This window comes from Eucyclogobius newberryi, unplaced genomic scaffold, assembly GCF_026437365.1.
Source record: "Eucyclogobius newberryi isolate DKJ021-1_F unplaced genomic scaffold, fEucNew1.0.hap1 SCAF_2, whole genome shotgun sequence".
In the NCBI taxonomy this organism is placed as follows: domain Eukaryota; kingdom Metazoa; phylum Chordata; class Actinopteri; order Gobiiformes; family Gobiidae; genus Eucyclogobius; species Eucyclogobius newberryi.
The window spans coordinates 24,892,777-24,920,393 of record NW_027315834.1 but is presented as its reverse complement, the minus strand read 5'-3'; the positions used below and the strand labels follow the sequence as shown (position 1 = coordinate 24,920,393).

The following is a 27,617-nucleotide window of genomic DNA, read 5'->3' as shown; positions in this document are numbered from 1 at the left end:
TTCATCCTACCCATTTTCTCGCATGCATTCTTTACCGCGCTATGTTCCCACCGTTTTGTAACATTCTTCCTCAGGCCGACTCTGTTTACATTGTGTTGTGTCCCCCCCCCAGGGAACCGCCATGGAGGAAATGGACTTTGAGCGGCGCCGCGAGCTGAGGAGGCAGAAGCGAGAGGAGATGCGACTCGAAGCCGAACGGTACGACACTCTTTCCCTGTTTGGACTGTTTTAGCACCTTAGGGAGACCCCAGTGCCAGTCTGTGTTCTGCACCTCATCAGCAGTACCACGCGCCGACAGAGGGGGCGACATCTCTCCCATTTAAAGGGCGTAATAGGGCCGCATTTGTCAGGAAGTGCATTGATGTTGGACCCGCCTTCTCTGTGGGAACGCTCAGTCAAATCCTCCCTCTCTCGCTCTTCCTCTCCCTCTCTTTCTTTCTCTCTCTTTGGTTGTTTTCTGTGTGTCTCCTCCTCTTTCTCTGTTTCCCAATGCGTCGCTCCCTTTCTTACTCTCGTCCACTGTTTCCTCCTCTTTCTGTTTCTATCTCTGACTAATGTCTTCATCACTCTCTCTCTGTTCTCTGTCTCTCTTTCAGTTTGTTTTCTCTCTCTCTCTCTCCATCTCTCTCTCTCTCCATCTCGCTCTCTTTCAGGTTGTTTTCTCTCTGTCTCTCTCGTTCTCTCTCTTTCGCTCTACATCTCTCCCTCTCTCCCTTTCAGATTGTTCTCTCTCTCTCTGTCTCTCTCTCTCTCTTTATCGCTCCCTCTCTCTCTTTCAGGTTTTTCTCTCTCTGTCTCTCTCTCTCTCTTTATCGCTCCCTCTCTCTCTTTCAGGTTTTTCTCTCTCTGTCTCTCTCTCTCTCTTTATCGCTCCCTCTCTCTCTTTCAGGTTTTTCTCTCTCTGTCTCTCTCTTGTTCTCTCTCTCGTTCTCTCTCTCTCCCTCTCTCCCTTCTCTCTCTCTTATGTGCACCCCGCTTTGATTCACTGGGAGAAACTGATTAAACTAAAGTTCACTTCATCAAAATGATTGAGCAGTAACGCGCCAAGTGCTGTAATCAAAAAAACGTAAAAGCGTTCTGTCTGGTTTTTCCCTCCCGAGCGAGATGAGGACTTGATACATGGCACGTCAGGATTTATATTTATATTATATTTTATCCAGCTCCTTGACAAAAGTCCCGTGCCCTTCCAATTAAAGACGAGCCAAACGCAAACGCAGATATAGCCCAAGGTCGGCCCACGTTCGAGGAGCGTTTCATTACGGTCGGTTCTGCGCTCGGGGCTGACCAAACACGCCGCTCTGACCTCAGCCCAACACATGTTTCTACACCATTTTTCATTTTTATGGCAAATACGCGCAGGGCGTCCTCCGCTCTCGTGTACAAGGTCATCGCCCAGGGTAACGTCATGTAGATTGGATGAAGCAGCATTATTAGCGCGTGTGCCGAGGAGGGAACGTGGAGTGAAGCCAGAGCGCACCAAGATTCAAGAAATAACGTGGGATAAGATGAGAGCACTGTCAGATAAAGCTACTGAAGGACAAATATGATGCATTTTGTGTTTGTTATCGGCCTTTAAACACGCTCTTGAAGATCTTTACGCAAAAAGGTTAAGAACAAATCCTACTACGTATAGTCAGGAGCACTCTAACGCACAGAAATCCAGTGTTTATAGAATATTAATAATAATTATTATTTTTATTTAACAATAATATGGGATTCAAAAAGTTCTATCAGTAGTGAGCCAGTCTGTCCCAGCCCCATCGCGAAAACTGCGTGTCAGTGTGCTCGTGTGTGTTGTGACCTTTTTAAACACTACTGATGTTGTAAAAAAAAGCCTTAATCTGAAGCAGAGCCACTTCCTCCTCCTCGCTCTATCGCAGTGTCACATGTCCTGCCCATATTTGGAAGTTAAGAGGGTAACACATTTTAATGTAAATAACCAAGTAAATGAGTGGTGTATGTCACTGGAAAGCTCTTTGGCTTCGTCAGAGCATGTCAAGAATCTGACGAAGTTGAAGTTACGAACATTTTCTGAGATCACCCTGTTGAACGAGGCTAAATGTCTTTTTAAAGTGGCACAAGGGATAAAGTGCTAAAGTGTGCTGTGTCTGAAGCGCTCTTGTTCCGTTGGACGAAATGATAGTATTTTAGTTAAATCCATGTTGTTTTGCACTTGCCTTTCCTTTCGAGTGCGTTCAAAGAACACTCGGCGTATTGTGCGGCGTAAAGCGATTCCGACTCTCGTAATCCGCTCACTTTTTTGAAATCTAAAAGCAACAGACACTTTCTGTGACGCGAAATAACTGGAGGCACCCGGCACTTATCTTTGAAACTTCTATGAATAGCTTTCACACAAAGTATCATTTGCAAAGTTTGTTCCATTTGTTACATTTTAGATATGGCAAACTCGGAATATAAAGTAGTAATTTGGAGTGAATGTAGTTCCGCTTTTCTAACGCTGAAGCTCTGTGGCTCCTGGTGTTAAATGTATGTGATAATGACGCCACATTTTGTATTCTGCACATAATGTCGGCTTGACAGACACGAGGTAATGACTGAGCGTAACAGACGCTTCAGGCTAAAGCGGCGTCGACATGTTCCGCTCCGAGTTTCAGATGTTTAAATGCTCTGGTTTCATTTGGGCATTAAAAAAATGGATGAGACGCTTTGCACATGGAAATATTTACAGTTTTTTCCGGACGATAAGTCGCTTCGAAGTATAAGTCGCAAAGGCCAAAAAATGCATAATAGAGAAGAAAAAAAACATAAATAAGTCGCATAAGTCGTTTGGCCGGGGTGAGCAATTTATATGCGATGTTATTTGTTATTTTCACCCTGGCAACCACAAGAGGGCGCTCTAGGCTCTAAGCGACGCAGAAGAAGAAGAATCTGCACTTCCTCTTCCTCTGGAGTTGTGGAGTTGTTTAGAAATGACACAGAGGAAGAAGAATTCAATGGATTTAGTGATTTGGGGTAATACTGATGCTTTGGTAAACTTGTTAGCATGTTCTTTATGCTATAGTTATCTGAATAACTGTTAATATGTTACGTTAACATACCAGATACTTACCACAGTTCTGTCTGTGCGTCATGTAGCTGAAGGTGTTAGCGTTAGCATACGTACATGTTCTCTAATCTGTGATTATTTTAAATTACATTTCAAGATTAAATGTCGGTTCTTGGTCTTGGATTTTATCAAATAAATTCCCCCAAAAAATGCGACTTATACTCCAGTGTGACTTATATGTGTTTTTTTTCTTCTTTATTGTGCATTTTTTGGCTGGTGCGACTTATACTCTGGAAAATACGGTATACAGTTTCTACCAGTGTAATGCAACAGTCATGATCCCACCTCCACATGTGCCTGCTTGGCCTAGTGAGAAGCACATGTGCGGGCAGCGGCTGCGAGCGACGTGGGGCCGTGTAATAACGCCGCTGTCACAAAGCCAAATTCCTCAACATTAGAAGTGTTTACGGTCCCGGGCTGCGCGGCCTGGTTCCTGGTTCTACACGGAGAATGTCCCACAGGCCGTGTAAGTGTGCCCGGACTGGCACCTGGAGCGAGGCACGCGCTCCATGCCACCTATTAAACCCACCGGCACAGAGACGTTTCATTTAGAGGCAATTCCCCCAGTTTCCAGAGCGATATATTACACTTCTTTTTTAAAGTAATTGCACGGCTGTGATGTGCTGGAAACATGATTTACTCAAAAAAATTAAATGTAGGTCCTATTATGTCACCTCTTTTTCCATGTAATCATTTCACATTAATCCACAGCAAATAATTCAGATCGTAGATAGTCTATTTACAATATATGTACATCTGATATAGAATATGTAAATAGAAAAATAAATAAAACTATTGTTTTTTTAAGACCTGTGTTAAATAAACATAATTCAAGATATAACTGCCACTTTAGTGTAATTTATCCTCATTTGATCACCGAAGCTAAGCAGGGTTGGGCCTGGTTAGAGCCGGGATAAACGAGGTGCTGCAGTGATTCAGTGGGGGCACCAACCCAAACGTCGGTGCCGTGATTAAAGGTCCCATATTGTGCAAAATCGACTTTTCAGTGCTTTTACCTTCTTACAGTGCAATTGGTTCCTCATATTTGATTGATTCCTGCCGTTTTTTGCGTACAGTCTATATCCTTTTCCTCGGATGTGCAGACGCGTCATAACCACTGCATTTCCGGGTTTGTGAGAGGAGTCCAAGATATGGGTGATATTTCATAATTATTATGTTATGGGTGTTGCACAACAGTTATTATTATCAAATATACCCTTAGGGTAGACTACGAAACGCGAAAAATAGCATGATATGGGATCTTTAAGTGGGGGCACCAACCCAAACGTCGGTGCTGTGATTCTGTGGGGGCACCAACCCAAACATTGTTGCAGTGATTAAGTGGGGGCACAAAGGAATATCTTATCTTATCTTATCTTAAACCCAAAAGTCGGTACCGTGATACCCACGGCTGTCTGACTGCAGACAGCCGTTGAGTTCATAGGCAAAACACTCCGCACACACACTTTAGCCCCAGTCTCCGTTTAAGATGGTGTATGAACGGGAGTGTGTTTTTGAGAGGGATGAAAATGAATCCATGGCACAATCTGGCGTGTTTACAGCATGTATTTTATTATTCATTAAAGTAACGTATGACAAATGTTTAGGATTTTCTCATTTTGACTTTTTTGGTGTATTTACCTGTTGTATATGTACATTATAGTTTTACACCAATTGAGCAGGTATTTGTGGAGAAAACATTGAAAAATCAGTTTGAAAAAGTTTATGCAGAATTTACACAAAGAAACCACTTTTTTGACAATCTAAACATTAATTCAACAAAACAAAGTCACTCTCATATCTACCTGCGTTGCATCAATGGAATTTCCCCATGTGGGACAATAAAGGATTATCTTATCTTATCTTATCTTATATATATATGTGATGTCATCAATTACAAACAGGAAGTGAAATTATAACCCTAAAAAAATGTGCTATTCTATCAAAAAATGTCATATATTTTTTTGCAAAATTCAAAACATATTTATCTTAACTGCATTTTCGTCCAACGAGTCGTCCGAACTGTACGGAGCACTTTTAGCAGTATTTTCTCTGACGTAACTGTACTCTTGTGTGAGTTAAAGTTATGGGAGTTTTCAAAGATCTGGTGCCCTCGTGCTGGGAAACGCAGCTCTCCTCGATGTAAATCACGGAATGGGACGCCAAAGTGTTGTTTTTAGAGCTGTCGGCCTGAGTTACTGAATGCGTTTATGTTCGGGCGGAGTTTAGACTTCAAAGCTTGGTTGGAATCGCCCTTAATTAGTTGCACAAGTGGACCTAGACCTGTATTTGTAGAGTTTATCCTTCCTGCTTGCTTTTGCTTTGCTTTTCAGTCGCTTGTATCATTCACAATAGACTGTACCGTAATTCAATAAACATTCTTGGCTACTAATGTTTGGAGTGAGTGAAAAAGAGCATTCTGGTGAATTCTAAGAGCTCTCGGGCATTTCTCAAGTCCGTGGGCATTTTTAAGAAACAAATGTGGAATAAAAAGGCCTGATATCTTTCTATGTTCTAACTAATAACTGCATTGTGCGAGTGCTACTGGTGAAACGTGTTGTCGTAAAGTTTGAGAGTTCATGTTAGGTTACCGTATTTTCCGGACTATAAGTCGCACCTTTTTTCATAGTTTTGGCCGGGGTGCGACTTATACTTATATACTTATACTCCGGAGCGACTTATATGTGATATTTTTTGTTATTTTCACACTTGCAACCGCATTTCATACTCCAATGCAACTTAAACATGTTTTTTTTTTCTCTATTATGCATTTTTTGGCTGGTGCGACTTATAGTCCGGTGCAACTTATAGTCCAGAAAATACGGTAATCATTTTAATCAGTGGAATCTTGTATTCTGGTGAATTTCAGGCCATTGCCCATTCACTTGGTTCCATGATGTTGTTCTATTCTATGCGTTTTTTTAATTTTCAATTCTAGTACAATGACCTCGGTTTTTTCGGGGTTAAGAAGCAAATGATTAAGCGTCATCCAGGTTTTTATATCCTTCACGCAAGACAATAAAGTGCACCTTAACCTTAACCTAAACCCTTTGTTTTGCTGAGTCAAATGTAGTTTTAAAAGCACATTTCTTGGGTTTAAGAATTTGATGGTTGATTGATCATTTCTACTGCTGGGATTGACTCGTCGGGTTACACCATGTTTCTGTTCGCCGACACCGGACCAATCACGATAGAACGTCTGTCTCTCTCTTTTTAAACTGGCCCCTCCCCTTCTAAAGCGTGCTGCTTGTGGAATTTTCCCAGTCAATTCAGAGAAAAACGTCAGCGTCGACTTAAAATAGGCAGATTCTGTGGCTTCTTTGGCTTCGTGCGCGGATTCCAAATATGAGCTCTCAGTCTTGGTTAGTCATGGCTGGTCATCACTATTTCGTACATTATCGGGCTTGCAAAAATAATCTAGTATTTTTATCCAGCTATACTTGCTTTTTTCACTCTCTGTCCTCATTAGTCACATTTCCTCCAGTTCCTGTGAGACTTATTTTTACCGTTGTTACACTCATAGTATTACATTTCCACCTTTTTCCAGTCCGTCTCTTATTAGATGCACGGAGTAATCATTAATTGTATTCACACTGACGAAACAATCCTATTGCAACTTCAAAAACACACTTTCACTTTCAAATAACTGCGTCTTTTTACAGCCGTCTTCATTTTCTCATTTTTTTTCTTCCTTTTCTTTATTTTTCAGATTCTCATTTTAAATGTTTTTTATTGTAAACCACAATATTGATCTAAAACGTCTTCGTAATAGTCACAAGTCTATTGATTGGCTGTTCAAAACTGCAGAACTGATAAGCCCCGCCTCTTTGTAATGACACTTTGCCCTAAAAATCAGCAGAATATCATTGACGTGTTTTATTATTTTAAAAGTGGCTACATGACATTTTAGAACTCTACACTTGAAGTCTTAGTTTTTGAAACAATCACAGGTAAGCACAGGGATGTGGGCGGGGATAGGGGATAGGGGGATAGGTGCACATGAACCTTCTGAGCACCACTTCTGATAATAAAGGATTACTCAAACATTCAGTAATCAAAATACAACTTTAAGGGAACTCCATTGCATCAAGGTTTAAAGCTCATTAAAACGCCCCCTTTAAGTTTCATAAAAAGAACTTTAAGCACTAAAACAAAATGTATATTGCCATTGTCAATGAACAAAATTCACAAACATAGGAACTTGTCTGGGTGACTTGATGCATCACAAAACAATAAAACAATGAATACTTAAAATCTTGTAAAGCACTTAAAAACTGTTTATTTTATGATTAAAGTCAGAGTAGAGTCTTTTACTGTCATGTTGGACTGAACCTGCATAGTTGCGAAAACCCACGGCTCTTTTCTTCTTCTTTTTTTTTTTTAAAATGTTTTTGCCCGTAGTCTTTATCGGACAGGAAAGGTGAGCATGAAATGGGGATGAGAGAGCAGGGAGGACATGCAGCACATTGTCAGAGTATAAGTCACACCAGCCAAAAAATGCATAATAGAGAAAAAAAAACATATATTTAGTCGCATTGGAGTATGAAATGCAGTTGCAAGTGTGAAAATAACAAATAATATCACATATAAGTCGCTCTAGATTTGAAGTATAAGTGTATAAGTATGAAAAAAGGTGCAACTTATAGTCTGGAAAATACGGTAACTCCTGTCAATGGCCATGTGCAGCCAAGTAAAAGCTCTAATCCTGGACTTTAGACCTCCACAAACATGTTCTTCAGTGCGTGGGATTCTCGAGTTAGTTTATATTTCCGTGTTCTCTAAACGAGGGTGAACTCGTTTGAATCGTGCACTTTGACTATTACAACATAAATCATTAATTGCGAACATTAGATATTTTCCCCAAATAGTTCAGCTCCGGCCTTCAGCCTCTGGTCTTATACATGAAGCCAGACGGGTCAGAGGGAAAGTGGGCAGAGAGTGTGCAGTGTCCAGAGAGTGGGCAGTGTCCAGTGTGGGACGTGTCCAGTGTGGGACGTGTCCAGAGAGTGGGCAGTGTCCAGAGAGTGGGCAGTGTCCAGTGTGGGACGTGTCCAGTGTGGGACGTGTCCAGAGAGTGGGCAGTGTCCAGAGAGTGGGCAGTGTCCAGTGTGGGACGTGTCCAGTGTGGGACGTGTCCAGAGAGTGGGCAGTGTCCAGTGTGGGACGTGTCCAGAGAGTGGGCAGTGTCCAGTGTGGGACGTTGTCAGAGAGTGTGCAGGACGAGTCCAGAGAGTGAGCAGTGTCCAGTGTGGGACGTGTCCAGAGAGTGGGCAGTGTCCAGTGTGGGACGTGTCCAGAGAGTGGGCAGTGTGGGACGTGTCCAGACAGTGGGCAGTGTCCAGTGTGGGACGTGTCCAGACAGTGGGCAGTGTCCAGTGTGGGACGTGTCCAGAGAGTGGGCAGGACGAGTCCAGAGAGTGGGCAGTGTCCAGTGTGGGACGTGTCCAGAGAGTGGGCAGTGTCCAGTGTGGGATGTGTCCAAAGAGTGGGCAGTGTCCAGTGTGGGACGTGTCCAGAGAGTGGGCAGGACGTGTCCAGAGAGTGGGCAGGACGAGTCCAGAGAGTGGGCAGTGTCCAGTGTGGGACGTGTCCAGAGAGTGGGCAGTGTCCAGTGTGGGATGTGTCCAAAGAGTGGGCAGTGTCCAGTGTGGGACGTGTCCAGAAAGTGGGCAGGACGTGTCCAGAGAGTGGGCAGGACGAGTCCAGAGAGTGGGCAGTGTCCAGTGTGGGACGTGTCCAGAGAGTGGGCAGTGTCCAGTGTGGGATGTGTCCAAAGAGTGGGCAGTGTCCAGTGTGGGACGTGTCCAGAGAGTGGGCAGGACGTGTCCAGAGAGTGGGCAGGACGAGTCCAGAGAGTGGGCAGTGTCCAGTGTGGGACGTGTCCAGAGAGTGGGCAGGACGTGTCCAGACAGCAGCGTGGGAATGGGTCAGCGTTTCAGCCTCTCCCCCTCCTCCCCCCCTCCTCTCCCTCTCCCCTCTTCTCCACCTCTCCCCTCCTCCTCCTGCTCTCCTTCCTCCTCCCCTTCCTCTCCCTCCTCTCCCCTCCTCCTCCTCCTCCTCCTCTCCTTCCTCCTCCCCCTCCTCTCCTCCTACCCCTCCTCTCCCCTCCTCTCCTCTCCCCCTCTCTCCTCTCCTCCTCTCCCTCCTCCTCCTCCTCTCCTTCCTCCCCCCCTCCTCTCTTCCTCTCCTCCTCTCCCCCTCCCGGCCCACCATCCCTCCGTCGTCTCCAGGAGGGCTGTACAAGGCTGTTCTCATGGGCTTTTGCCAAATAGTTTTCTGTGACATTTTTGAGATATTTAGACGTAAAGAAAATATACACACATTTACGTACGTATATATTTATATACTTTTTCTTCTCTTCTCAGTGATTGCACTGCTTTGTGCATCACAAACATGTCATTGATAAAAATGGAAACCAAAAATGCTATTTTATAAACATCTATAACTGTAAACAAGAGCAGGATATCAAAGACGAAGAGATATCGCATCTCCATGGAAACGTGATTGGCCCCGCCTCTCAGAGCGCCTGAGAAACCAGACAATTTATGTTTAACATTGCACTTAAGTATAACAAGGTGTAAATAGACTTATTGTACATATTTAACTGGTGAGACTCACGGGCCCCTGAACACGCCCCCGGAACACGCCCCTGAATACACCCTGAACACGCCCCTGAACACGCCCATGTGCGCCTGAATCAGATTAAGTATGAACACGCCCTTATCTTCCTTGCATTAATTTAGTCACCGCCTCTCCACAGATCTGACCTGTAACTTGAGACATCGCAGTCATTCATGCATTATTAGGCTTTGATTCAGTCCTTAATTAAAACAGTGATAGGTTTATTATACTGCGGAACATTCCAGGCAAATTAATCACGTCTCCATGGAGATTAGCAGGTGGTTAAAACACAGCATCATTTCATAATGTCATTTTAAAACTTGACGCTGTATTACAACATGTTTTAGTGGAATTGGGTCAGAAAACTTTAAATTATTACAGACATCTACTTGTGGGGGTTCCGAGTCGGTTGTGTGGTTTTTTTGGGGGTCCTGGACTGAAAGGTTTGTGAACCTCTGGCCTACCTCTGGCTTGGTGGTTTTAGATTTGTTGTAGGATCATTTCCCTTTGCCATTTAAATAAATTAAACATCTTGAGCTGTTCCCGGTGTTTTCCTTGTGAATACATACGAGCTGTTTGTCCCACGACAGACTCAGGGGAAAATGAGACCACCGTGTGCTGTCTACATCGGATTATAGCGTATTTTATTCTCCCCAAAGCAGGAAGTGTGCTGTTAGCATGCTGTTTGTTGTTGGCAACAGCTTTTCACCCAAACTCTGCTGTGTAAAGGGGGAAATGTATTAGTTTTTCATCACGCCATGGTTTCATATAGTGAATATGCAGTGTAAAAAACCACATATTTGGGGTATTTTTGATTTCTGGCTTCATATTATCTACATATTACACTTCTCAGGCTTTTGGATCCTATTTAGTTTTTGAGTAAACTTGAACTGACTGAATAGTGGCTCATGTCACAACACCTCGTTAAGTACAAGATTAGAACGTTTGGTGGTCTTAGAGTGGTGATCTTTAAGTCTCTAAGGGATAAAAAATGACCTGGGAAGTTACATTGTCCCATAGAAATCTAAGGACATGAGTGGTTTAGATGAAATTAAGAGCAGATTTGATTGTTTCCATTTCACTTTCCAAAAGACAAAAAAAAGCCTTACTTCTTAATTGTCCACTGCAGGTCGAAGTACTTTTTGCAGTAGTCTTCGCGCGCAGTGGCCTCAGCGCCTCCTCCACATCTGTACGGAAGCCTCCAGATGCAGAAGTCATTGGGCTTTTACGACATCTCTGTGTATAAACTATGCGGCTCTATATTAGCTGTCATTCAAAATGCTTTTATTAGGAGCAGCGCGGGGCCACCCAGGCTCCTGGCACAGTACTTTACACAGTACTGCACTCTGACAGGCGCACATACCTGACGTTTAGAACCATGTCCAAACACCACTCCGAACAGGAAACTGGATTTGATCAAAAGTGCAGATTGCTGGGGTTTTTCTCTCTCTCTCTCCTGATTACATACTTTTTCATTTTCTTTTCCTGGTCCCTTCGTCCCGCTGATGGACCGCGGGGCCCGGCCGGCAGAGGATATTTGGGAGAATATGAAAGTATCTGTTGTGTACGCGGCGCCGTTAGCCTGTGATCGACAGCGATGCTAATTCGGCTTTGAGTGGCGTGTTCTGCTCCTACTGCGGGACTTGTAACCCAGAGTAACACGTTTGGAATGGGTCAAAGGAAAACTCGAGCGCTCGGACCGCTGCAACACGGCGCAGTATTGATTATGCAACGTGATACGGCGAGGATCAGTCGATAGTCCGTTAAACAATGTCGTAAACGCGTTTTTTTTTTTTTTTGTAGCTGTCTTTTTCACTAGATGGATATTATTGTTAGGGGCCGATGGTAAACGCAGAGCAGCAGAACAGCAACATGTCTCTGTAAAGAATAAAGTATCTACCGTATTTTCCGGCGTATAAGTCGCACCAGCCAAAAAATGCATAATGGAGAAGAAAAAACACATATAAGTCGCACTGGAGTATAAGTCGCTATTTTGGGGAATTGTATTTGATGAAATCCAAGACCAAGAACAGACATTTCATCTTGAAATGTAATTTAAAATAATAACAGATTAGAGAACATGGTGAATAGGTGTACGTATGCTAACGCTAACACCTTCAGCTACATGAGGCACAGACAGAACTGTGGTAAGTGTCTGGTATGTTAACGTAACATATTAACAGTTATTCAAATATGTCTTCTTCTTTGGTGTTTTAATAACGGTTGGCTGTATCCACATTACCGCCACCTACTGTAGTTGTACGTCTTCAAAGTATGTGTTTTACGCTATACCGAGAAAGAGTATGTCACTTTCTATCTAGCGTCTGTTGCTATGGAGACACGGCGGTGGCGGACCTTACACTAGAAATGTTACACAGTGCACCTTTAAAGGATGCATATTGTGTGTCATGTAATTGTCCTTTAAACGTGCTCTGGAGACTCTTCACTTTATTGTGTTACAACTTAAATCACTGTGTCTACTGAAAAGCACATATTATTCTCTACCTGTGAGGCGATCAGGATTTGGTGTTAACACTCCACCTGCTGGCCGTAGAGGGAACCGCGGGATAACAAAACAAAAGCTAGCCATTAGCAATCTGCCCCAACGTGCTAATTCTTCCCTTGATGTGTTTACTGAAGAAAACATCATAAATGGGATAAATGAAACAAGCGTGAAGGAAGCTAGATACAACTCCAGGTATATACCGTATTTTCCGAACCTTTTTTCATAGTTTTGGCCAGGATGCGGCTTATACTTATATACTTATATACTTATATACTTATACTCCAGAGCAACTTATATGTGATATTAATTGTTATTTTCACACTTGCAACCGCATTTCATACTCCAGTGCAACTTGTATATGTTTTATTTTTTTATTTTTTTTCATTTTTTGGCTGGTGCGACTTACACTCCAGTGCGACCGGAAAATACGTTTTTTGTTTTTTTTTCAAAATTTTTTCATCTGAATGGGACAATGTAGGTCTACACTCATGTCAATCGTTCTTCAAATGCACCTAAACTAAATTGATCAGTGAACATTCTCTGCTGCAGTCCTTGTGTCTGGAGCCCCGTTAGCACCGTTAGCCCGTGAGTGACAGCGAAGCTAATTCAGCTTTTAGGAGTGTGTGCTGCTCTCCCGCTGCGCACTATTTAACCCTGAGTTTGTAGCCGCCAAGGACTCTTTTGTTCCATTTTTAGCCGTTGTCGCTCTCTCTTTCTCCTGACATTTGCTGATGTATCTGGGACGGCGCGCTCCTCTGGGACGTCTTGACTGTCACTTTTTGATACGCATGAGGTTTTTTTCTCTCTCACGTCGAATAATAAAACATCACTAGTATTTCAAACATGGGTTAATGTACTCTCTGCTGCTGCAGCCTTGGAAGAATACTTTGATATTGAAGAAAAGGCTCATGTCATAAAGTGAATGTAAAACTTGAACCCGGAATAACTCTCTAAACTGTCTAATTAAAAGGTATCAAATGAAAAAATGTAGAATGATGTGAGACAATGGGATGATAATCAGCCCATGGTTATGATCCGGTGTATTTATAGCATGCACTGGTGATGTCCCAATACTACCAATTCTAATCTGATGTGCTCTTTTTTAGACACAACACAGAGCTTCTCAAACTGTTTCTGGCGTGCGCCCTTTGGGAAATTATAAATGTATCCACGCCATCCACAGCCTCGAGGAATTATAAAGGATGATAAAATAAAAAACAATACAAATTGCAACTATATAATAGACTATTACAACTATTAGCCTAAAATAACCGTTATAATTGACTAATTTACATTTATTTCTTTGGTTTGTGCATGAAGCTGAAGGAATGACACAACACAGAGCTCTGAGTGCCCTGCCTCTGTCTCTTCTCCCGTGCGGACAGGGCAGCTGCGCAGACAGGGCGGGGCAGCTGCGCAGACAGGGCAGCTGCGCAGACAGGGCGGGGCAGCTGCGCAGACAGGACGGGGAAGTTGCACAGACAGGGCGGGGCAGCTGCGCAGACAGGACGGGGCTGCTGCGCAGACAGGGCAGGGCAGCTGCGCAGACAGGGCGGGGCAGCTGTGCAGACAAGGCAGTCGGTTGTCAGCAGTGGGACAGCGCACTCGCGTTACTTCTCGTCGCTGTGTGTCACTTTTACCACTGCAGGTCCACGACCGTCACACACAAACTGCTTTCTGCGCGGAGCTGACTCGTACATGTTTCACTTAAAATAAACATTACATGTTTAACTCATCTCACTAATAACTGATATAATACTTAAAAAAGTTATAATTAAGTGCCAATTATAAAAATAAATATGTATACTTCCTATGGCGTTAGCATACTACACGGGCTATGTACAAGAGTTTTGTCTTTGTCATTGTAAATCACTTAATTAGAAGTAATTTAACAGAAATTACTGCTGTAATTTGATTCTTTTAACTTGGACAGACGTGACACTGGCGTGACCACAGCGCACACGTCTGATGCTGTTCCCAGGGCTCCTAGGGGCCGCTCAGGGAGTGTGTGTGTTTGCTCAGGCACATGAAGTATTAGAGGGAACATTGAACAGTAGTGTATGAGAAATGTACCTTTTTTGTTAAAGAAACACATATATCTCCTCTCCCTCCCATTATCGTACGTCCAAAGACTGCGTTGACGTCACTGCTGTCGCTCTCCCACAGGCGTTTACACACTCAGGGCTGAGGAAGGACGAGCCTCTCAGGGCGTTTACACACTCAGGGCTGAGGAAGGAGGAGCCTCTCAGGGCGTTTACACACTCAGGGCTGAGGAAGGAGGAGCCTCTCAGGGCGTTTACACACTCAGGGCTGAGGAAGGAGGAGCCTCTCAGGGCGTTTACACACTCAGGGCTGAGGAAGGACGAGCCTCTCAGGGCGTTTACACACTCAGGGCTGAGGAAGGAGGAGCCTCTCAGGGCGTTTACACACTCAGGGCTGAGGAAGGAGGAGCCTCTCAGGGCGTTTACACACTCAGGGCTGAGGAAGGAGGAGCCTCTCAGGGCGTTTACACACTCAGGGCTGAGGAAGGAGGAGCCTCTCAGGGCGTTTACACACTCAGGGCTGAGGAAGGAGGAGCCTCTCAGGGCGTTTACACACTCAGGGCTGAGGAAGGAGGAGCCTCTCAGGGCGTTTACACACTCAGGGCTGAGGAAGGAGGAGCCTCTCAGGGCGTTTACACACTCAGGGCTGAGGAAGGAGGAGCCTCTCAGGGCGTTTACACACTCAGGGCTGAGGAAGGAGGAGCCTCTCAGGGCGTTTACACACTCAGGGCTGAGGAAGGAGGAGCCTCTCAGGGCGTTTACACACTCAGGGCTGAGGAAGGAGGAGCCTCTCAGGGCGTTTACACACTCAGGGCTGAGGAAGGAGGAGCCGGGCGCGAGCGTAAGAAACCCAGAGGGAAAACAGTTGTTCACAAGCTGCAAAATCTCCCATGAGCCCCGGCGCTCCACCACACATGTCGTCATTAGCATGCCGCGGCACGCTCGGCTGGACGGCCTCAAAGGCAGAGCGCTGGTGTTCAGGAGCCGGGCATGTGAGGTCAAAGGTCAGGTGGAGCGGGGGCACATCAGACAAGCAGAGCAGCGCCGGCGGGTCAGGTGCTGCTAACAATGCCCAAGAGACGAGGGCTTAAACACAGGAAACGGGTCCAAATCCTCCTCACGGTTGAGAATTATGTGGTTAAATGGATCATCCTCATCTTTTTCATGTTCCATGTATTGTTTTTGTAATGTATAAGTTCCTTAGTATTGTTTTTTTGCTGCAGTCGTATTGCAGAGTGTTATGGAAACTGGTATTCATCCATTGTTTCCATTGTTTCAGTTTTACAGCCGAGATACATGTTTGTTAGTAAAAAATAAAATGTATATATATTATTATCAATAGCTTTTTTTCATCTACCACTTTACTTACTACTTACTACATAAAACAAAAAAAAAGAATAACCATTGAATCCTACATAACACAACATGACCAGAGAGCAAAAATCAAATTAAGACCACAAGTAGCGATGTCACAATGTAGAATTTGAGATAAAACACATCAAGATTTAACGATTATTCACAATTATTGAGACTGAGACCAAACAAACAGTAAAAATCTCTATATTTTATTTCATTCCCGTTGTCTAACATGCTACTATTCCTCAAGTCTGGGAGCGGCTTTATGGAATGTCCCTCTCAAAGTTAAATTTGACAAAAACAGCCAGATAAAAAATCTATTAACAATTAGTTATATTTTTTGGATGACAGATTGAACTTAAAAAATACATAATTTTGTCACAACATTTTTTATTTTTTGCTTCTTACGATTATATTGTGAACAAAATTATCCTGTTTATCGATTAACCTAATAATCTTGACATCCCTGAGCACAAGCAGACGTCAGCTAAACATTAAAAGAAACAAAATCACGTTTCAATTAAAATAAAACTACCACAAGTCAGTCCAGTCTTTGATCGTTGGTGCTGTTTGTTTTCTTCCATTTCTTTGTGATGGCTTTTTTTTCCTGCCGCCAAAAGTACATTCCAGAGGTGTTTCCATGTATTGTGTCCACGGCAGGAGTTCTGAGGCCCAAGTATACAGTTCTGAAATTGCATGGGAGGCAGAGTCAAAAAGAGACTGCAGAGGCATCATACTACTTATTATGGTCTGTTCCTGTACCAACAATCACTGTATCAGCAAACTACAAATGTTAATGTGCCACATAAAACATGACTACCATATTTTCCGGAGTATAAGTCGCACCAGCCAAAAAATGCATAATAGAGAAGAAAAAAACGTCGCACTGGAGTATGAAATGCGGTTGCAAGTGTGAAAATAACAAATACTATCACATATAAGTCGTATAAATATAAGTATAAGTCGCACCTTTTTTCATAGTTTTGGCCGGGGTGCAACTTACAGTCCAGAAAATACGGTATATGTTAGTTAACTACATGATAAGATTCATCCTGTCGGTCTCTGGAGCCTGATGAACCATAATCTACACCGTGTTGCTTTCATTTGTGTGGGTTTTCTGTCCGTTTTCTGCTTCCCTGCATTTGTCAGAACTGCGGTTGGAGATTTTCCAGATTCAAAATAGGCTTGTTTAGATTTATTGGTTTGGTCTTTGCTGAAACAATGGTGTTTTGATGAATCCACTCAACCGCGCCCTTCAGTAAAGCCGCCGCAATTATTAGAGACATCCATAAGGCTTTGCGCGGACTTCGACGAGATGACTTTCCTGCGGCGGAACGGCCCCGCTCACGTCACGGCTCTCGGACCAGAACAGAGAGTGCACTGAGTCTGAAAACATGACCTAATAATGTGACTTTGAGTTCTGGCGCATTGTTGATCGCGTATGTTATCGTATCGGATGCATCGGGGATTCAAAAAACACGAGGAGATGTTCCCACGGTGAAACTCGTAGACTGAAAAGTACACACAGCTTTGAAAATATCCTCTTCCTTCTTGGGACTCCTTTTTAAGTCATCCGGAACGCTCCGCAGTGAGACGCACGTGAAGGAATCTAAGTGGTTCTTAAAGTGCCCCCTACAGGTCGGACGACTCGTTGAACTAAAGTGCAGTTAAGATAAATATATTTTGAATTAGGCCCAAAATAATGAAAATGTAATTACAGAATAGCATATTTTTAGGCCCGAGCGCCACAAGCTGGCGAGAGGCCTATTAATCTCGTAAGGCCGTGCGAAGCACGGCTGCGAAAGTGCGCACGTAGTGCGCACGAAATCGAGCGCGAAGCGCTCGCCCACTTCCAAACACTCACTAACGCACTCCTCCACTCATGCACGCCCCGTGCATACTAATTAGTAGTAGGAAAATGGAACATTACCGTTGTAAACGGGCGAAGCCCGTGCAAAAGTGCGCACTAAACGAGCACTTTACATTGGGATGACGACCGCGAATGTAAAGTGCTCATTTGCCCTAAGTAGCTCACGAATACGTTCCCCATCTCTTGCATGTTCCGTGCATATAAGCATGTAATGCAAAAATTGAACATTATTACTGTATAGAGGACCAAAAACACAAAGTGGGCGGAGCCCACTCAAAATTAACGAAAGTACCCGTCAGTGACCAGGGACCCACACCATGAGGTAGGAAAGCGCTCGCGCTTTCCGAAAATGTATAGTTTATGATATTTGAAAAATGGGAAACATTGTTTTCGCATCGGAATATTATTCTTTCTTCTTCTTTCTTCTCGGGACCAACCCCCCTATTTTTCACCCAGTGAACATTGACGAAAAGTCACAAAAATTTGCACACCTCTAAAAATCGTGCCTCTCTACATTCTGGCTATTTCACTTTTTTTAAATAAAAAACATTGGCGCGTCAGCGCCCCCAAATGTACCAAAAATGCATTGAAAGATGGGAAATGACCCAAAAAAAATCTGATCGTAGAATCATGAAATTTGGCGCAGAGGTAGATGGTGACAAGAGAAGTAAAAAATATTATTACGGCAACGCCGTCCGCCCAACCAAATGTCGGCCATATTGCTTCAAAAATGGCTAAACATGACTTCGGAGTTTTTCCAAACGTCGTACTTTTACGAACTCCTCCCAGGGCGTTGGCCCTAAAAAGCTGAAATTTGGTGAAAATGCTACTGAGGAGTGGGACATCAAAAGTTATCCAAATTACATTGATACCTGTCACGGTCTCTGTGCGGCGAAGCCGCAAACTTTAGCTAGAATTTCAGAAATCTCCCAAATTTAACATTTCTGCCGTTTGCGCAGATAATGTCCGAATTGCGTCAAATTAGAATCAGTTGTTAAACTCTTTGCCCTAAACCTACTTGAAGTGAAATAAATTCATTTGGAGCCACAGCGCCCCCTACAGATTTTATATGGAGGTTAAATATTTAGTTTTGCGAAATTATATGAAATTTGACACACAACTCAATTTTGGCATCCCCATCAAAAAAGTCAATGAGACCCATGTCATAATTGTTATGGCTTTGCCGTAACGATGACCGAAACCTTCCATGTTATTCCAATGGGGAAATCGCCAGAACATGTTTACACTTTAGACTTTCACAAACTCCTCTTAGGGCGTCAGCCCTATTAACCTGAAATTTGGTGAGACTCATCTTCAGGACCATCAAAAGTTATCCACATTTTTATTCAAAGAGTCACGGTGTCTGTGCGGCAAAGCCGCACATTTTGCCAAGAATTCAAAATAAAATTGCTTTTTGATGGTAAAACAAAGGGGAGAAGATGTGACAGCGTCACAGATTCAGCAGTAGGCGTAATAAAAGGACAATGGGGCGCGTTAGCGCCCCCTCCTCTTGCGGCGTGGCGGCGGCGTGGCGAGGGCCGATCATTGCCGCTTGCGGCTATATTTTAGGTTTATTATTACACTTCCTGTTTGTAATTGATAACATCACAGTAGGAAATTACCCAGCAAACACTGGGCAACATTTGACAATAAAAAATAATATATGAGAGCAAGTCTATGTATTTTTTAATTGATGTTTAGAGAGTCCAAAAAGTTGTTTCTTTGTATAAACTCTGCATAAAATTTGACTGGAATGAGTGTCCCTGGTGTGATGTCACTTCCTGTCATTTTCTACAGCTTTTTCAATGTTTTCTCAACAAATACCTGCTTGATTGGTGTAAAACTATAATTTATATATACGACAGGTATAAATACAACAAATAAAGTCAAAATTAGAACTTCATAAAAACCTGTCTCAGGCACTTTAAAGGCGGTATGGACGATTTTTCGGCGATTTGAGAACGCAGGCGGAAGTGCACATGCGCACTCCCCCGTGCGGACCGATACAACACACACGAGGGTTTGTTTATTCGCGCAACATCGCATCGCTCGTCTCCCGTAGATTTCTGCGTCAGCTCGAACTGTCTTTCTCCGTCTTCATTTTGCCCCGTACACTGAGGGAACTATATTATGATAGATCCATGCGCTTAGGCACGCGTAAACGTGGGGAAGAGCCTGACGCAGCTGCAGGTGAGTGGTAGGTGCGTTTTATGATTGATACGTGGCAGGACAAACGATTTATCCACGCCACGAGGAAATATGATAAAAAATGTGTTGAAAAAAATCGTCCATACCACCTTTAATGTATCGGCCAAGATGTTGCGCTTTGGTCAAAACCAATCTGGCCTGATTACTGAAGACAAACTGTTTCTCATGTATTAGACTCTCTTTTCTGGCGCTGTCTCAGATGATGTTGCTTTGATTATTCGATTTTCATCACCTTATCGTAGTAAACCCTAGTTTATCTTATCATTAAAGGAGCACTATGTACGTTTTCTGGTGGAGGATCTGCGAAAATGTTAATACTTTGCTTGGAATTTTCCACAGTTTATCTATCTCTTTCATTTATTCGATTGCAGGTGGGTTTTTTTTTTGGAAAACAAACCATAATTGTTAGTACAGGAACAGACCATAATAAGTAGTATGATGCCACTGCAGACTGTTTTTGACTCTGCCTCCCATGCAATTTAGAACCGTGTACTTGGGCCTCAGGACTCATGCTGTGGGCACAATACATGGATACACTTTTGGAAGGTACTTTAGGCGACAGGACTAGACACCTTCCATGGAGATTCGTACAATTTTTTTGTAACATTCCCAGCAAAACAATAACATCATTTTTCATACTTTTGGCCGGGATGCGACTTATAGTCCAGAGCGACTTAAGTGGCTTCCACACCGCCGCGGCCGAAGCGTCCAGTTTACATTCAAAGTCAATGGTAAACGTGCGTCGAGCACGTAGTGCATTATCTGATTATCAAAGCGATTTCTTTGTTTTTGCTGCGCGATTGGTGCGTTTTTTTACGCTCTCGACGCTTTAAGCTCGCGTATGAGCCGGCCGAGGCGACGAAAGCGGCTACACGACGTGTTCAGATATGTTGAGGTCTCTGCCGCTGAAGCATAGCAGCCGCCGCAGCAGCCAATCAGAGCTGACGCTCCAGTGACGTACGTACGTACGTATTGCCCCTCGCATTTCCGGTATTCCCCGTGGAATTCCACAAGAAGAGCCACTTTTTCCTTGCTCGTCAACAATGGCAGACGAAAGACTGATTGTGGCTGTTTGTGGGAGAAAGGAGCTGTACGATGTATTCACGGTGGAATACAGAGACAGAAACAAGCCCGGCGCCTCCGTGTGAGAGTTTTGAAAACCAAAAACGTGAAAACAACGCTCTCGATATCCGTCATTTTACACAATGAACAAACAACTCCACTGCTCATGCGACAACACCTCTACTGCGCATGTGCGCAGAGAGCTCGAGAGCGCGCGTCCGGTGCGTAAACCTTTCAAATGTACACGCGCTCAAATTCTGCATCAGGCGCGTTTAGGCGTCTGCGGTCTGTACGTACCGTTATATGTGATTTTATTTGTTATTTTCACACTGACAACCACAAGAGGGCGCTCTAGGCTCTAAGCAACGCAGAAGAAGAATCTGCACTTCCTCTACCTCTGGAGTTTGTGGAGTTGTTTAGAAGTGACACAGAGGAAGAATAATTCAATGGATTTAGTGATTTGGGGTAAAACTGATGCTTTGGTAAACTTGTTAGCATGTTCTTTATGCTATAGTTATTTGAATAACTGTTAATATGTTACGTTAACATACCAGACACTTACCACAGTTCTGTCTGTGCGTCATGTAGCTGAAGGTGTTAGCGTTAGCATACGTACACCTATTCACCATGTTCTCTCATCTGTTATTATTTTAAACTGCATTTCAAGACTAAAGGTCTGTTCTTGGTCTTGGATTTTATCAAAGAAATTTCTGCCAAAAATGCGACTTAAATATGTTTTTTCTTCTCTATTATGCCTTTTTTTGGCTGGTGCGACTTATATAGTTATGGGTAGAAGGTTTCGGACCCTGGACCAGAAAAGACAGTGCCCCTTTATAAATATAGCAGCAATGTTACCATCAGATTAGAATTGTATGCAAATGATCAGCTCCTACAGAACATTCATATCCGCAGCGCTGCTTCTGATGCAACTCTTGTGTTATTTTCTCCTTATTACATCTGTCCAACATCATCTCTGTCACTGAAGGAAGTTGCTATTGCTTTTGGACAAAATGAGATGATGTAAATATCATTTTGGATATAACTTGTTTGTTTCCTAACATCCGTCGTGAAGCACGCGCAGCAGAACAAGCTAGTCCGTCTCACAGTTATATTACATTTCCTCTTTATAGCAAATGTTGTTAAAACACAGATCTAAATAACACTGCCCGGATTGTCCATTGCAACGGCTTAAACGGGATGCAGATGTTTTCGGGTAAACTGCATAAAAGAGAAACGCCAGGAAAGGCCATTAAAAAGATTAAAGTCGTGTAAACTTATTATGCAGTCGTACACAACCAATTCAGAGCGGTTTCCAACAGTCGGCCCGGGCACGCTGCACTTTATAAACCAGAGAAGAAGTGCAGTTTTGTGGCAGATTCGTGGCTCTTTCCTTTACGGCATCTCTAGACTTCATCAACGTTCTTTTCCCGTGATAAGAACTATTGCCTTTTGCGCGGTCGACAGGTCAGTTTGATAAGAAGAGGGCGAAACGTCGGCAGAAATCCTCTCGGCCCGGATTATGGGACAGTTACAGTCCAATTTGAGGAGAGGTTAGTTCACTTAAAGGTTCCCGACGGAGGAGAGTTGGCACGGAGAAGAAACTGGGAAGATTCCACCTGTTTGTGTTTACAGATTAACCACAAAAACCCCACAATGCCACGTCCGTCTGCTCCTACTGAACGTTCTTTTTTACCAGAATGTGTATTTTAATTACAGAATTTGACAAAAAATCAGACCACTGCACGCTGTCTTCATTTATTTACAAAAGAAAGACCCTGTGTGCGTCATATTATGATGCATTTTGAGGACAATTCACTCCTGAAAGGGTCTACCGTGTTTTCCGGACTATAAGTCGGATAAGTCTATATGTCTTTTTTCATAGATTTAGCCGGGGTGTGACTTATACTTATATACTCATACTCCGGAGCAACTTAAATATGTGATATTATTTGTTATTTTCACACTTGCAACCGCATTTCATACTCCAGTGCAACTTATATATGTTTTTTTCTTCTCTATTATGCATTTTTTGGCGACTTATAGTCCGGAAAATACGGTACTTTACTGTTTGCATACGTTTCTGAGCTCGGTTCTTCCCGGTGTGCGCAGGATGGCCCAGACCGAGGATGACGAGGAGGAAGCCGCTCGAGAGAGGCGGCGCCGGGCCCGTCAGGAGCGCATGAAGAACAGGGAGAACGAGGAGAACAGCGGCGGTCAGCCCGAGACCACCATCCTGACCAACAACCACAGGTAACGGCGCCGAAAAGACCAAACTCGTTTAATGGTTAATCAGGTCACAGTGTAATCGGACGAACCAAAAGATAGTAATCGTGACAATTTTTGAGGCAAATTTCAGTATTTTTTGTTCAATATATCACCCAAAAATAGACCTAAATGTAAAGAACTTTTTTACCTGGCTGTTTTTGTCACGTTTAACTTTATTTTGACTTTCAGGAAGTTCAATATTATAAAGTTGCTCACAAATTTGAGGAACAGTGACATGTTCGACCACGGGAATGAAAGAAAATGAAAGATTTAGCTGTTTCTCACAATAATTGGAACACTAAAATTGGATATTGTGACATCCATACCTGCGTATAACCACACCCTTTTCAACCATGGATAAACCACCTTTTATGTGGGGCATTTGACTTTCAGACTTGTCAAAAAAGTTATTTGTTCTCCGCACTGTGGGCCATGTCGTTTTTCCATCAGAGATACACCTTACTTTAAAGTGCCTCTGACAGGTTTTTCCAATTTTCCAAAGAACTGCAGTACTGAAAATTATCAATAACTAATGTGACTAATCATTTGCCGGGATTGTCAGTGATTTTGTTGCTCTTTATACTATGTGCTCTAATCATTGATCTCAATTGTAGTGAATTAAATGCAGATTAAATTACCAATAAATGTTTGCAGACACAAATATAAAATGGGTGCAGTTCAATCAGAAAAAAAACAATAAAAGTCTAGCTAGAATTGATTAGTTATGTCAAATCAACTTTAAAAAATAATCATATATTTTGATAATCTTAATTGTTAAGGGATGTAAATATAACAAAGAGAGTGGCATGTTACAAAATAATCATCAATAATACACTTTACTCATACATACTACCCGGTGTAGTCCTAGTTTAGTCCCGGACTAGTTCTGTTCTAGTCCTGGTTTAGTCCTGGTTTAGCCCTGGTTTAGTCCTGGTTTAGTTCCGGTTTAGTCCCGGTGTAGTCCTGGTTTAGTCCTGGTTTAGTCCTGGTTTAGTCCTGGTTTAGTCCTGGTCTAGTCCTGGTTTAGTCCTGGTTTAGATCCAAGTCTAGTCCTGGTTTAGTCCTGGTTTAGATCCCAGTCTTGTCCTGGTTTAGTCCTGGTTTAGTCCCGGTCTAGTTCTGGTTTAGTCCTGGTTTAGTCCCGGTTCAAGTCTTGGTTTAGTCCTAGTTTAGTCCTGGTCTAGTCCTGGTTTAGTCCTGGTTTAGATCCAAGTCTAGTCTTGGTTTAGTCCTGGTTTAGATCCCAGTCTAGTCCTGGTTTAGTCCCGGTCTAGTCCTGGTTTAGTCTCGGTTTAGTCCTGGTCTAGTCCTGGTCTAGTCCTGGTTCAGACCTGGTTTAGATCCCAGTCTAGACCTGGTCCACTCACAGATGTCACTGTGGTGCTCTCTACACTTTCCCTCTGGTCCATGAGGACAATGGGCATCTGCTGACCGGGCGCTCCCGTCGGCCCCGGTCACAGTGACTCTTCTGTCTCTGCAGCGTGACGGAGTCTGTGAGCGGAGGCTCTGTGGGCGGAGCCGAGGAGGAGGACCAGGCCCTGATGGAGCGCATGGCCAAGCGGGAGGAGAGACGGCTGCGGCGCGTGAAGGAGGCCATGGAGCGGCAGAAGCTGGAGAGCCCCGAGGCCGACGATACTGCCGCCGCCACCGCCGCCGACGACAACGTGGAGAAGACCGGCAACGGGGAGGAGCAGAGGCCCTCGTCGTGGCGTAGGGGGCGCTCTCGAGAAAGTGAGGAAGAGGAGAGCAGAATGTACAGGAGTGAGGAGAAGGAGGAGGAAGAGGCTGCGCCCAACGAGCCACAACCGGCCGATGAAGAAAGAGAGGACCAACCGCAAAGCTCCTTTCTACGAGACCAGGTCAGACATTCACTGTTACCATAGAGACACATCGATTAAACATGGCATTTAAAGTGCCTATGACGGGTTTTTACAATCTTCTAATTTTGACTTTGTTTGGTGTGTTTATACCTGTTGTACATATAAATTATAGTTTTACACCAATCGAGCAGGTATTTGTGGAGAAAATTTTGAAAAAGCTGGAGACAGGAAGTGACATCACACCAGGGAGAGTTTGTGCAGAATTTACACAAAGAAACAACTGTTTTGACTCTCTTAACATGAATTCAACAAAATAAAATCGCTCTCATGTATTTGTATTTGTCAAATTAAAAAAAAGTTAAATTTTGGCCCAGTGGTTGCTGGGTAATTTCCTAATGTGATATCATCAATTACAAACAGGAAGTGAAATTATAAACCTAAAAATGTGCTTAGTGTTGATAATGTGGTTATCTGTGATAACCTTTTTTCAATATTTTTTAGCAAAAATCTAAATACATTTATCTTAACAGCGTTTTAGTTGAGTGAGTCGTCCGACCTGTAGGGGTCACTTTAACTACACAAATAAATCGATAAATAAATAAATAAATAAAGTGCTAAGGAGTTGATTGGCCCCCTCCTGAGCTGCATTATACAGTCTGATGGAAGTTTAATATTCCAAAAATAGCTTCCGCTAAAACTGAAAATAATTTTCTAAGTTATTTGGTTGATTAAAGATCTTGCATCACTTAGTTCACTTCAAAATTAAATATTGAGCAGTTGGTGGTCTTTTAAATATTCATCACATCTTCTTGGAAAGAAGCGTTTCAGAGCGTCCCAAAGCATCCCAGAGCATCCCAGAGCATCCCAGAGAATCCCAAAGCATTCCAGAGCATTCCAGAGTGTCCCAGAGCGTCCCAGAGTGTCCCAGAGCGTCCCAGAGCGTCCCAGAGCGTCCCAAAGCATCCTGGAGTATCCCAGAGAATCCCAAAGCGGTCCAGAGTGTTCCAGAGCGTTCCAGAGCGTCCCAAAGTATCCCAACATATCCCAAAGCGTCTCAAAGCGTCCCAAAGCGTCCCAAAGCGTCTCAGAGCATCTCAGAGCATCTCAGAACATCTCAGAGCATCTCAGAGCTTAGGGGCGACCACAGAGAAGGCCCTGTCTCCCCTGGCTCTAGGCACCACGAGCTGGTCCATGCTGCTGGGGTGTAAATGTACACGAGGTCTGAGATGTAATGTGGGGGCCAGTCCACTCAAAGCTTTAAAGACAAACAATAAGATCTTAAAATCTACTCTAAAACAAACAAAGACGCTAGAATCATACGTAGTGCACCTTTAAAAAACAAACATATTTGCATATTTTCTTATTATTGATGTTGTAAGAATGAATTTACAGGAAAAGTAGTGGAATATTAGAAAAAAAATCGTTGAAATGCCTTTACCGTCCGACAAATTTTCAAAATGTTTAAACAATTTATCAATCTTACATACTATATGTTTTATTTCCTTTGTAAAACTTTAAAAAACATGTCACAATAGGTGCAGTACTTTGTGTAAACACTTTGGCAAATGTGTTTTCCTAGGAGTCCGCCGAAGAACCGCGAATGTCCGACGAGGTACGCTCACATTGATTTATTGGCTTTGGCGGAGCGCTGGTGCGATGTGTGTCTCAAAGACGTGCTAACCGCCTCCCACAGGAGCTAACGGAGGAAGCGTCTGGTTGGACAGTGAGTGAGGGTTCAGATCAGGTCGCGTCATAAAAACGTGAACTCTCTGAAGCCGGCGAGGCCCGAGAGGCTCCGGCGGCGTCCCGTGTAGAGAACGGAGGCGTGGCCCGAGAGGCTCCGGCGGCGTCCCGTGTAGAGAACGGAGGCGTGGCCCGAGAGGCTCCGGTGGCGTCCCGTGTAGAGAACGGAACGGACGGCAGTGCAGAGGACCGGGAGCCCTCACTGGATGATGAGGTATCGTACGGGGGGTAAGCCCGTCGCAGCAGAGTGATGCACCGCTCAGCATGCTGGGTAAATTCAGCTCAGGCGGTCAAGGAATATTTACTGTCAGTCGAGTGGAGGAAATTGGTGGGAACACAACCTGTTGCTATAGGAGCTTTCGTAGTAGCATTGATAGGTTTGTTTTAGTGATTGTAGTGGTAGAAGTTGTTGTTGTTGTTGTTATTGTTGTTGTTTTTAAAATAGTTTTCTTGAAGTTGTAGTAATAGTCAGTGATAGAAAGTAACTGCATTTTTTTACTACATTGTTGTTGTTGTTGTTGTTGTTGTTGTTGTTGTTGTTGTTGTTGTTTTATGGCGGTTGGCATCCAATTGTTGCATTACCGCCAGACTTTATTCCTCAGACTGTCGTAGTCCGTAAAAGTACTCCTTCCATTGCTTTGGTGTTACAAAGCCCATGAGGTCATGATATGACGTTGTGCATGGATAAAGCTTACCGCATATTCCGCACTATAAAGCGCACTTAAAAGCCTTTAATTTTCTCAAAAAAAAAGACGGTGCGCTTTATAATCCCGCGCCTTATTTATGGATGTTTGGAGAGAGTGTATCTACACTACCCGCAAACCCGGTCTGGAGAGACGGGAGATGGCGGAGGAGAGTGGATCGGGGATGGAAGACGTTCTGGACGGCGTGGAGGAGCAGCCTTTTCTGCCTGCACGTGCCCGGAAACGTAAAAAGTCCCTTAGCTCGTCCGAGGGTTCTGGGAATGAGCAGCAGGATGAGGCTGAAGCTATTGATGTCCGGGGTGAGAGCAGAGACTGTAAGGTGATCATAAAGCTTGCACAGGATAGTGCATCCT

At 43.6% G+C, this 27,617-nt stretch overlaps 1 protein-coding gene across 2 annotated transcripts in view; it reads left to right on the top strand.

The window, feature by feature from the left end:
- The window catches only part of cald1a (caldesmon 1a), a 68,477-nt gene that overhangs the window by 3,486 nt on the left and 37,374 nt on the right, over positions 1 to 27,617 (top strand). For both annotated transcript variants that reach the window (XM_072454807.1, XM_072454808.1), the window contains exons 2-4: positions 113 to 198; positions 22,842 to 22,982; positions 24,478 to 24,856. In XM_072454807.1, the coding sequence (XP_072310908.1) occupies positions 122 to 198; positions 22,842 to 22,982; positions 24,478 to 24,856 (597 nt within the window). In that variant the 5' untranslated portion in view covers positions 113 to 121. The remainder of the gene's footprint in view (positions 1 to 112; positions 199 to 22,841; positions 22,983 to 24,477; positions 24,857 to 27,617) is intronic.